The sequence below is a fragment of the Limanda limanda genome, chromosome 10 (genome assembly GCF_963576545.1).
Source record: "Limanda limanda chromosome 10, fLimLim1.1, whole genome shotgun sequence".
In the NCBI taxonomy this organism is placed as follows: domain Eukaryota; kingdom Metazoa; phylum Chordata; class Actinopteri; order Pleuronectiformes; family Pleuronectidae; genus Limanda; species Limanda limanda.
In genome coordinates, this window is record NC_083645.1 from 8,363,068 (window position 1) to 8,376,081 (window position 13,014).

Sequence of the window (13,014 nt, forward strand, 5' to 3'; positions counted from 1 at the left end):
TCCACGGCGACGTGTTTTTGCCAGGTTGAAGCCAGCCTCATCCACAAAGATGAACGCATGTTCATTCTCACAGGCTTCAAGTTCCATGGCTCTCTTCAGGAAATTAGAGAATACACAAGATACCATAAGACAAAAATGGCATAGCTTACAGTTTTGTGCAAAATCACAATCAACATGACAGTGTGTCCTGTGTTCAGTCTTACCTGGACGTATTGGTACCAGAGTTCCTTTATCCGCTCAGAGTTCCTCTCGAAGGGGACAGTGTAAAGCTGCTTCATTCGAATTTGGTGCTTTTTCAGCACTCTGGCGATGGTCGTGGTGCCAACATTCTCAATGTTGGCAAATACACCAATGTCTGCGATGATGTTTGCACAAATTTCTCTTAGCCTTATACTATTGTTAGCAATAACCATTTGCACTATTGCATTTTCTTGTGGCAAAGTGAATTTTCTTCCCCTTCCACCTGAGTGGGGCAACCGTTGGGTCCTACAATAGTGAGTCAGACACAAATGCACTGATACGTCAGGAGAGTTTTGGAGACTTCTCACATCACATTACTACTGTTACAAACACATCAGTCAGAATGCTGTAAATACTGTATAGTACCTGTTAGTTTGTGTGAAAACCCTTACGATTGATGCCACCGTTGATCTTGGCAAGTTCGGCTGAACCCTCAGACCAGCTTCCCTCATGGACAGACCATGATTGATTACATGGTCGATGACAGTTGCTCTGATTTCATCAGATACAACTGTCCTTGCTGCTGCTGCTCCTCTCCCTCTTCCTCTACCTCGCCCTCTTCCTCTTCCTCTTCCTCTACCTCTTCCTCTTCCTCCTACTCCACCTTCACCTTCACCTCCACCTCCACCTCCACCTCCACCTTCACCTTCACCTTCACCTTCACCTCCACCTCTTCCTCTTCCTCTACCTCTTCCTCTTCCTCTGCCTCTTCCTCTGCCTCTGCCTCTTGCTCTTGCTCTTGCTGCATCCATTTTCCTATACCAACTACGTAAAGAAGTCCAAAGCAAATGCCAAAGAAGGCCCTTGTTCAACGAGGCACAAATTACATGTAAAACACCTGAGTAGGTCTTTAGCTGAGTAGGTCATTAGCTGAAATGACCACCAGGTGTTTTGCATTGCAAAACTTATCCTCTGTGTTTTGTACAGATCATTGTATGTAGTGTTGCTTTTACGTAAAAAAAGTAATTCCATGCCAATTCACCAAGAACTATGGTGCACAGGGGAAAAAAAATCTAAATTACTGTAAAATAAAATAAATAAACTATAAACTAAATATTTTTTCTTATTCAAACATGTAACTTCATTTGTCTGTCCAAATGCAGCATCTTTCCATCTACAGTGATCTAAATTACTGATAAGTTAGGTTTTGAACAGAAAGTTCACTGTTTTGAACAGAGTATCTAAACATTGGTAAAATATGCTGTAGTTCCACAGCGTTTTGCCGGTAGTGAACATTGACTGGGGCAGGTATCCATGAAATTTGGAAGAAGGCGTCATTGCCAGCATTTGTATCTTAGCATAGGGGCAAGTAACCACAGTTTGGTTCACATGGTCTACTGGTATGCTCACTGTGTGAAGTGTTTAGGGAATGTGAACATGGGTTAGGTAAATTGCCTAAAACGATAGGAAAAAACTGTAATGTAATTTACATTGGTCGCTAAATACGATGGACTAACACTACAATACACGTGTTGGGCTCATAAAGATGTTACTAATAAAAATTGTAAAGGACCATGCATCTCTACTGCAGATTACCTAACCAGAATAACAGCATTGAAAATTAGTGGGTGGAGTCCTCCTCAGGGGAAAATTTAATCGAGGGGGGAGGCTTAAAAAGCCCAAATGAGTAAAGTAAATAATTAATAGTATTGGTTTAATTCAGTACTTCATTTAAATGTTTGAATAACTCTATTGATTGACTGAAATTTGTATCCAAATATAGTGGAGGCTTCCTGAAGTCACCTGTCTCTCCCCTGCAAACAAATGGTTTAGTCCTTGCTGCTCGTTTCTTCTGTAATCATAATCAAATTGCCTGGCTGACTACTCGACAAGTGGTGTTCAATCAGGACAGCAACGTCAAGTGAGGGAGGGACAAAAGAAAAGTAAGAAGGAAAGAGAAAGAAAGCAAACAGAGGACAGACACTGCTGACATGTCTTTCAATAGAAAGGTGAGTCAAGCAAGTTTATTACATCACACTGGCTGACCGATGTGTTGGGTGTGTCGGATGTGTGTGTGTGTAAGTGTGTGTGTGTGTGTGTGTGTGTGTGTCTGTCTCTGTGTGTGTATGTGTGTGTGTGTCTGTGTGTCTGTGTGTCTGTGTGTGTGTGTGTGTGTGTGTGTGTGTGTGTGTGTGTCTGTGTGTGTGTGTGTGTGTACCTAATGTGGATATATGGAGAAAGTACTCTCACTTGTTTATGAAAATCAAGCCAGTAAGTCTGTTGGTGCCTAAAAACTTGAGGACTAGGATGCATTTAGGAAAATGTATTAATGGAAAAGAATCTCAAGGAAAGTAACAAGAGCAGAACTTAAAAGTTGATCCCATAGTTGTGTGGCTTTGTTGTCAGTAATGTCTGATGATGTTGTTATGGTAAATAGAAAGAGCGTTCCTACTCCGAATAAGCATACAAGCAACAGCTGAGGGGTGTGAAGAGGCAGCCACCTGCTGCAGTGTCCTCCCACCACTGCTACAGCATCTGGCAGAGAAGTCAGAGAGGCGGAGGAGACTGGATCTGAGGCAGCACAGACGATCCACTGACCTGACAGCAGACAGGACCTCAGCGGTAAGAAACACTGTTGTTTTTCTTGTTCAGGGGAAGACAGAGAAGTAAAAGTAAAGCATGTAACTATAATGTTTTGAGGAGCCATTTACTGCTTGAGCGGTGTTAACGCTTTCATTGCTATATCAGCGGTCAGCAACCTTTTCAAACCCAAGATCACTTTTTAATTCCACATGTAAGCTGAGACCTACCACCCTGATATCTTCCAAAAAAGCCTCTTAGGAGGATCAGATTTATTAGTATAACAATTTCTGTTAAAGGCTGAATGTACAAGCATAAATATACACAAAGAAAGGCGGTTTTGCAACTTTATCTATTCAATGCACAATATTCAAATTAATATCATTTCATATATGCAGCATCTGTTCAGTGCATAATATTAAGCTTCAGTTCAACAGTATGTTCTGCAGAGGAGCTGCTGCTGCAGAACAATGTGTTTACATAGGCTTTGACTTGAATATGACCATAAATATGCAGTTTCCTTGTATGAAAGTAGTCCCTTGTTCTCAAAAACATACAAGTACTATACAGTATGAGGGCGTGCGTCTTCAGCTCCTATAAAATATTTCACAGTTAAAAACACTTTTTAAACAAAAAAATGGATTCTGTCAACAGAAACGCTGGAGTTCTTTTATTTTGAAACGCATACAGAAAGTGGTTTTAACATTTGAAAATGCATGTTTGTGACATAATTTCAACAGGTAAATGTTAAAACTCAGGTAAAGGATCATTTTCTCTGTTATTGTTCTGTAAAACACCACATTGTCTATGACACAGACGTATTTCCAACATTTTCAAAGTAAAAGCATTCCAACGTTTCATCGGGATCGACAGGTTGGCGACGACGGATCTTATTTGATGGTATGTGATTATTTTGTCACACAAAATATACATAAGAGAATGATTGAAAGAATGAATTGTATTACACGATACTTCATTACAAAGGGCATCACAGTTACACAGAAAGGTTCACAATAAGGTGCAGGAGATTCCAATGTAGCTGGATCTATTTTGTTATCATGACAGCAATAAAAATGTTCAAAAAATTACCGTTGTATTACTTTGAAGATAAGTGTTCTCAACATCAGTTTCCTGCCACATATCAACACTCTGCAAGTCTCTGTGTTTTGAAGCATCATTTATTTTATTTCTGTCACAGCAGGAGGAGGTGTAGCCACAAATGGAGCAGCAAAATCTGATCAACAGCACGGAGAGCAACTGCTCGTCCATAGATGACTTCCGCAACCAGGTTTACTCCATATCCTACAGCATCATCACTTTGCTGAGCCTCACTGGGAACGGCTTAGCCCTGGTGGTGCTGATCAAGACGAACCGCCAGAATTCCCCCTTCCACGTCTATATGATTAACCTGGTTGTGGCTGATCTGCTGTGTGTGATGACGCTACCACTACGAATTGTCTACTATGTCAGAGGGGGCATCTGGAGCATGGGGAATTTACTCTGTACCTTCAGCTCCTATGCTCTTTATGTAAACCTCTACTGCAGCATCTACTTCATGGTCGCCATGTCGATCACGCGATTCCTGGCCATTGTCTATCCTGTGAAGAACATGCAGCTGATGACAGTGAACCGTGCTCGCCTGGTGTGTGCTGGCATCTGGGTGTTTATCTGTCTTTTATCGTCTCCCTTCCTCATGTCAGGTCAATATATAGATAAAGCCACAAATACAACCAAGTGCTTCGATGCTCCACTGGCTGAATTCGGTGATAAAATCAAAGTCCTGAACTATTTGTCTCTGGTGATAGGCTTTGTCCTGCCATTAATGGTGATCCTGCTCTGCTATGCCGGCATTATCAACACCTTAGTGTCTCGATCCCGACTGCCTTGCACGCTTTCTGCTCAGCAACAGCAGCGGGCCACAGGCACAAAAGCCATTCGAATGATTGTCATCGTCTTGTTGACATTCACAATCAGCTACATGCCTTACCATGTGCTGCGCACCGTCTACCTGTCCCGGGTTCATTCCAACTGCCAAGAGAGGATTGAAATGCAGAAGTCTGTCGTGGTGACACTCTGCCTGGCCGCTGCCAACACGTGCTCCGACCCACTGCTGTATTATTTCTCTGGAAAGGGTTGTCGTAGCGGCTTTTTCTCCTGTGCTACTCGTCAGAGCCCCAGAATCTGAGAGAAACCACCCGAAAGCCAGTTAATTCCCAACAGACAGGAAGTTGCCAGGCATCAATGTCGTGATTTGTTACAGGAAAGAGTTCAGGATGACCTGTTGCCTCATTAGTCGTCAGGGAAAGAGACAAGAGGAACAGATGTAGGATAACATTAGATAGAAAGACATTTAACAGATTTTACTGAGTGTCCAAACTTTTGACTGGTACTGTGTTGAGTAATTTTTGACCATCCTCACACATTAATGTATATACCACTGTATATTATGTAAAATGTATATCACATTATATCTGTACAGGAGAATACTTTCTAATTCCACAGATACTCCCTTCTCTCTCTAAGCAGTAACCAAGGTCAGGTTATAGATAAAGGGCCAACCACCAGTACATTGTAGTGTCTACGCTGATCCAGACAGAGAGACACCAACTTCAACTCTCACCGACTTTAATTATTTTGTGTATGTTGCCTAACTATCCAATAAGATGCGAACACCTGTAACATAGAGGGTGACAGCAATTCAAGCCTTTCATGAATGCGCTTTTAGAATGCTCATGTTACTCTGTTAGCGTTTGTATATTGTTTCCCCTTCTTGTCTTCTTGATGCATCAAGTCTACATTATAATTTTCTGCATAAGATATTAGCTGCTGCCTGAGTTATCCTTTCACCATCTTCCAGAAAACTTCCATGACAATATGAGTTTGTTTTTAGCATACACCTCCTGTGAAAACAGTCTATTATTAGTCTTTTACACTTCATTTGAAAACCCACGACTGAATGACCCCTTGACAACGTGATAGAGGTGAATTTATTGGTTGACAGAATGCGACATGTCAGTTAAGGTTTCATAATTGGACGGTGAGGGGAGTGCTTCTCCGTTGCTCTTTCAAAATGAACAATTATAGGGAAAACAACTCTTTTTGTGTAATCTGGGGTTTTTCTCACAAATGCAGTGTTGCATGTTTTTCAAATAATTTACTGACTTTTCAGAACATATTTTTTAAATTAAAAACCAATAAGATGCAGCAGTAGGTTACAGAGTGTGTGGCAGACAAAATAAGATATTCATTCCCTGTTAACTCTATTCCAAATGATCATGTTTCCTGGAAATATAGTCACAGCATATGTTGTCTTTATATGTGTGCATTGAGTTTGACAGAGGCTGCTGCGTTTATTAGTCAGGACTTGCTGAGCAGCAGCAGCTTGGATATGTTTTGGGAGTGACTGCTGGTTAATTCATTTTCTTGACAGGATGTGTTTCAGTTACTATTACATCTTGAAGGGAGACAACAGAAACAGACCTGGTCTTGTTCTCCCATTACAATTACACTGATCATCGTGTATAAAATCAGTAGTTACCCTTTAAAGCCATAACATTTTTATAAAATATTATAAGCATGACAGATTCTGACAGCAATGTGCCTGCATGATTTTGTAATGGATGAACCAGAGAGGCCCTTCAGGGCTATTGGCACACACCTTTTAGTTGCTCTGGAGTGAAGGAGAAAAACATTTGCTGAGGCTCCCTTTCACTTATTATGCTCCAAACTGAAACATTTTACCTGAGGAACCCGAGAGTGTTGATCTTCAAAGGGTAGAGAACAAAGCTGGTGCTGTCCAATAATGCGTTAAAAGTGATACCATAAAATGGTGTACCTTTCGGCATCCAATAAATGTGGTTATCAAAATAAAATATAAAGCAATAATATTTAAAATATTAATATTAAATCATAACTTTAGTTAGTTAAAGTTACCTCGGGGCACCACCCTTCAAAGGAAGGGAAAAGACAAACAAATTTATTGATTAAGATCAGTCTCATTTAGATCTAGTTCAATTAGAAATCTCAATATTTACTATTAAAGATTATATAATGAACAGTGAAGGTTATGGCGTTCTTGACAGTGTAGAGGCTGGCAATATTCACTTACGCCGGGTTAACACCGGACGCTGAAGCTACGCGTAAGCGACGCATTAGCGCAGCGCCAAGCCTTAAATAACAGCTGGCTCCCATCCACTCCCATGTTAATCCTTTGTGCGGGTCCCACCGGCGGCTTAAGCGCCGCGCTGCGCCAAGGCTACCTCACGGCGTGCAGCGATCGTTTCGGCATCGAGTCTATTTTTTGCACTTGACGCGGGTGTATCGCGCCAGGATACACACTGAAAAATGATTTTAAACGATATTGATGACATAATTTATATGATTTAAATGATAAAATATGCATCCCATAGTTTGTATTCCCCTTCTGTTGTCCTGGAGTTTTAATTTTACCGATCACATTATTAAATGTCCCCCTCTGCCCATCCATACAGACACACAAGCAGTCATAAAGATAAAAAGAGAGGGGGTGGGGGGGGGTCTACGTACTCTCCCCATAGGCTTGAGTGGAAAATAAGTAATTTACCCTCGACACCCGACATTGAACGGAGCAAACAGCGGAGAAGTTCTTGAAGATGAAAAACATTAAATTAATAATTGAAGTGGAGAAGTACAGTTAGCTGTATGATCCTCGGCACATGTTGTATAAAGACAACATTAAAAAGGACAAATGTTGGGACGTTGTTGCAGTTAATGTTGGAGCAACAAGTGACGCTTTTATACTACTGGGTCAACGGGTGATATTATAAGCCCATCCCGGCGCTTCACCATTGCTTCAGCTTCCGGTGTAAACAACCAAGCGCCGGCGCGCTAGTGATTAGCGCAGCGCTTCGGCATTGCTTCCGCGTCTGGTGTAAACTCGGCATTATGCAACATTAATGAAAGAACATTTGTGAAAGAAAAACATTTATTATGAACATAATAAAGAATAAAAACACAAATTACTAACTAAACAAAGATGTGTAGGTGAGTGTGTGTAAATCAGGGTGCTCTCAAAATGGCGGTTGGCCAAAGTTCACACCTTCCTCAGCATGCTTTCAAAATGGTCGCTGACACCCTAAAGACAGCATCCCCCCCCCCCTTTTCTTCTGAAGTGGGGGAGGAGATAACTAGGTGAAGAGATATGCGTGTGTCTGTGTAAATGTTAATCAGAGAATGAGAGAGTCAGAGAAAGAAAGCCTGTGAAGAGCCTAGCTAACATTAACTTTCATTCAAATTGTAACCACAATATCACCACATATCAATCTTATAAACGTCACACAGAATCAAATAAACAGTCTTGCTTAACCTTGTATAATTATTAAGCCCAGATTTGTTACCAGTCCTTGGAAAGGGAAAAGAGGTTGCTGTGTAGTTATTAGTTCGTCCGGTAAGGTTCTGCATTCACGGTTCTGTCGAGCTGTGAGGCTCAGTAGCTTGTGGAAGCTGCACCTCTGCGCTGCTCTTGTTGGATTTGGATGCGAAGAGAAGATTTAGCTGGAGCAGCCAGGATCTCTCCTAGGCAAAGCAGGAGAAAAGGCTGGCCACCTGCCACATTGGTAGGTTGGTGGGAAAGAGAATGAAGAGAGGGAGAAGTGCCCTTATATTGGCCCGGTGACCTCACAGCTCATGGGGCTAGACTGACCAATAGGAGTTGACCCTTGTGGCTTTTCACACCTCTGTGTGAAGTTGAGGAATCCTGGGAGAGTAGGTTCCCTGTGCTCTGGCTTTTTCCAGAACAATGGAACCTGTTGCACCCTGGGAGACTGAGTTCGGGAGGATTCTCCAGAACAAAAGGACCATGCTTTTTTTCAGGCTTTGACTAATATGTAGGCCGAAAAGGAGGCCTTTGGTTCCACAAAAACCCTTTCCCAACATTTATCAAAACCGTATTTTCGTATAATAGTTTCATATTACTTAATTCAGTTTGACCCCGTTACACACTGCTGTTGCTAACCTAAAACACTTTTAGCAATTCTACTTCTCAGTGATAAGAGTACTGTAAGTGATGTACACAGAGAAAGTACAAATATACAATAAATTCACCAAACACCACACAAGACCAATGCTGCAGACTGAGGAAATTCTAATGTATTTCTCTCTATATACCCAAATCAGTCAACATGGAGAATCACAACAAATGTTTTCATGCTACTACAGTAGTGTTCATAACACTGTAAGCTCAGCAAATATCAGACAAACAGAAAATTCTGCTTCCAGTATAGGTTACAATGACTTGAACTAGATTTGAACTATTAGTCCAGCCTCGCTCAACCTCCATCCGTGGTTCACGACATGGTCAACTAGTGTTGCGCGAATTTCATTTGATAATTTTGGTCCTCCTCTTCTTTGAGCAAATTCTCCTCCTGCTTCAGGTCTTCCTCTTCCTCATCCTCCTTCTCCTCCTCCGTGGATTCCCCCTCTCACTCTCACTCTCACTCTTCTTCCTCTTCTTCCTCCTTACATTTTGGTTAAAGACAGGTGAACTCACCTGCTGCATTTGTATAGTGCTTAAACCCGATTGTTGTGTCTACAATTAAGCATCATGTGTTTGCGCACCTGATGGCCGTGTTAAACCATCATCATTTGACAGTCAGTGCTTTGGAATTGCAAGGGAGTGACATCTTGATATGCTTTTGTGTCTAATGTATACAAGTGTGTTTTTGCAAATACCGTGTATATTGTTTTGCAAAACGTGTGAAGATGCTTATAGTGGTGCAAATCTGGGACAATGTTTTGCTCCTTGAGTGTAAGGTTTGGATAATTGTGTAGTACTTTTGATTTAAGTGTTTATGCAACAGAAAAAAACTGTATTGCTGTGGAAAAAGAGACTAAAACAACTCTCATATGAATTCTTATCAGTCCAATATTTACTTTTCACTACTTACTGGGCAACTCCCATTTTTCTCATCAACTGTAAATGGCCGGGGCAAATAGATCCGTAGACCTGGGAAACCTGCACTGGGCAAACATCTGGAACTGCCTCTAAAATGACAATGATCAGCAGATCCCTTTTACACTTGCATCAGTGCCAAGAAAGGATCCTTCATGTAATTAACAATGGTCGCTAAATAGAATGGACTAACACTTAAATTATACACGTGTTGGGCTCATAAAGATGTTACTAATAAAGATTGTAAAGTACCATGCATCTCTACTGCACAATACTTTACCAGAATAACAGCATAGAAAATTAATGGGTGGAGTATCCAAATATAGTGGAGGCTTCCTGAAGTCACCTTTCTTACCCCTGCAAACAAATGGTTTAGTCCTTGCTGCTCGTTTCTTCTGTTATCATAATCAAAGTGCCTGGCTGACTACTCGAGAAGTTGTGTTCAATCAGGACAGCAATGTAAAGTGAGGGAGTGAAAAAAGAAAAGAAATAAAGGAAAGAGACAGAAAGCAAACAGAGGACAGACACTGCTGACAGATGTCTTTCAACAGAAAGGTGGGTCATGCAAGTTTATTTCATCACACTATGTATCGGGTGTGTGTGTGTGTGTGTGTGAGAGAGAGAAAGAGCCTATTGTCCTTCATCTGACATTTTTTACATTAACTTTTTATAAAACATTTGTGTGGTTTCAATTTTTTTCTACTCTTAATATGGATATATGGACAAAAGCACTCTCACTTTTTTATGATAACTGCTGTGATTATTTAATAATAAATGTACCTTTATAGAGATCTATTTTGGGATGTTGCCATTGTCTTTCTCTTGGTTTTAGTTAGGTGTATTTTACAAGTTGTATTACACGTTTTGTATCACCAGTTCATCAAACATAATCTGATTTTATGTTTAAGAAAATATGAACACCAGGAATGAAAATACAACAGAATATAAAAGTAGGAGATAATCAAGCCATTAGGTCTCTGGTCCCTAAAAAATTGAGAATAGGATGCATTTAGGAAAATGTATTAATGGAAAAGAATCAGTGAGAGCAGGACAGTAACAAAAGCAGAACTTAAAAGTTGTTCCCATAAATGTGTGGCTTGTTGTCAGTGATGTCTGATGATGTTGTTGTGCTAAATAGAAAGAGCGTTCCTACTCCGAATAAGCATCCAAACAACAGCTGATGGTTGCGAAGAGGCAGCCACCTGCTGCAGTGTCCTCCCACCAGGAGGAGGAGACTGGATCTGAGGCAGCACAGACGATCCACTGACCTGACAGCAGACAGGACCTCATCGGTAAGAAACACTTTAATTTCTTTTGTTCAGGGGAAGACAGAGAAGTTAAAGTAAAGAATGTGACTGTAATGTTTTGAGGAGTGTGACGGGAATTTTTGTATTTAGATATGTTTAACGAATCAAATTACATTTATATAGAAGAAGGTTACTGAAAGATGTATTTCTGTGATTCAAGGCTTTAAGTCAAGGGAGTTGCTAATAAACTTAGAGGTGTCGCTAAGCACACAACAGGGGCCACTGAAGGAGATGATGCTTCAGAGGCTCTGGGGTGTGACAGACCAGAGACGGAGGTCTTTGGAAAACAGGTTTACAGGCAAGAGCCTCTCTTGAGTCTGAGCAGAATCAACATGCCATTGTGTTGTAAAACTTCAAGGTAGATCATTTGTAGATTGAGGGAGACCAGTTGTCTGACCTTCCCGGTCAGGACATTCAGAGAGCTGATTGGATAAACTTTATTCTCCTGTGAGAGGAGGGGTCAAACTTGTATAAGTGTTGTGTGTTTCCATTGTTCATTGCATTTGCTTGAAATCTGTCTGTGATGATAGCAGTGCCCCCAGCCGCAGCTGGGTAGGAATTAAACTCCAGAATTATAATTGTTTTGCTTGTCCTTGTATGAAAATATTCCATTACAGGAGCCATTCACTGTTTGAGCGGTGTAAACACTTTCATTGCTATATCAGCGGTCAGCAACCTTTTTAAGCCTAAAATCACTTTTTAATTCCAAATGTAAGCCGAGATCTACCACCCTGATATCTTCCAAAAAACCCACTAAGGAGGGTCCCATTTATTAGTTTTTGCAATTTCTGTTAAAGGCTGAATGTACAAGCTTAAATATATACACAAACAATAGAATAGATAAGTATAACTTTATCTATTCAATGCACAATAATCAGATTAATATCAATTAATATTTGCAGCATCTGTTCAGTGCACAATATTTAGCTTCAGTTCAACAGTATGTTGGAGGAGCTGCTACTGCAGCACAATGTGTTTACATAGGCTTTGACTTGACTATGACCATAAATATGACAATTTCCTTGTATGAAAGTAGTCCCTTGTACTCAAATAAATACAAGTACTATACAGTATGAAGGTCCTGCAAATATTTCACAGTTAAAAACACTTTTTAAACAAAAAAATTGATTCTGTCAACAAAAACGCTGGAGTTCTTTTATTTTGAAACGCATACAGAAAGTGGTTTTAACATTAAAAAAATGCATGTTTGTAATAATTTGAACAGGTAAACGTTAAAACTCAGTTAAAAGATCATTTTCTCTGTTATTATTCCGTGAAACACCACATTGTCTATGACACAAACGTATTTACAACACATTCAAAGTGAAAGCATTCCAGCGTTTCACTTTATGAATCCATTCATTTGGTCTAACAGAGCTTTGATTGTTAATCGACAGACCGGAAGATGCGCGTCTTCATACCGAAGTGTCCTGTTGTTTAGTTTAGTACATAAACCGACTTGTTTTGAATACAACTCTGCTGTGTGAACAACAGACAACGGACACACAGCTAATCTGCAACGCAACCCTAGACAGTGAGCTCAGAGAGTTCGGGGATCGACAGTGAAGACTGCGAGATCAACCGGTAGATCAGGATCGACGGGTTGGCGAGGACGAACTTTATTTGATGGTGCGTGTTTATTTTGTGCCACAAAATATACATAAGAGAATGATTGAAAGAATGAATTTCATTACACAATACTACAAAGGGCATCACAGTTACACAGAAAGGTTCACAATAAGGTACAGGCGATTCCAATTTAGCTGGATCTATTTTGTAATCAGACATGTGATGTTCTTATTTGGATGATTGAATAAAGAATTGTATCAGTCCCAGTCACTGTCAGTTGCAACTCCAGCTGAATCCATCTTGTTAAATGCGTAGAAAAAAACATTAGAAAAGCTGAATCTTTATCATGGAACCAGATAAGATCTAAAGTGTTTCTCAACATGAGTTTCCTTCCACATATCAACACTCTGCAAGTTTCTGTGTTTTGCAGCATAATTTCTTTTATTTCTG

General features: G+C 40.4%; 1 protein-coding gene across 1 annotated transcript; it reads left to right on the forward strand.

The window, feature by feature from the left end:
- Positions 1-1,617: 1,617 nt before the first annotated feature.
- Positions 1,618-4,945, forward strand: LOC133012259 (cysteinyl leukotriene receptor 1-like). Its single transcript, XM_061080236.1, is given in 2 exon segments — positions 1,618-1,621; positions 3,933-4,945. Coding segments are annotated over 2 exon segments (1,017 nt in total).
- The last annotated feature ends 8,069 nt before the right edge of the window (positions 4,946-13,014 follow it).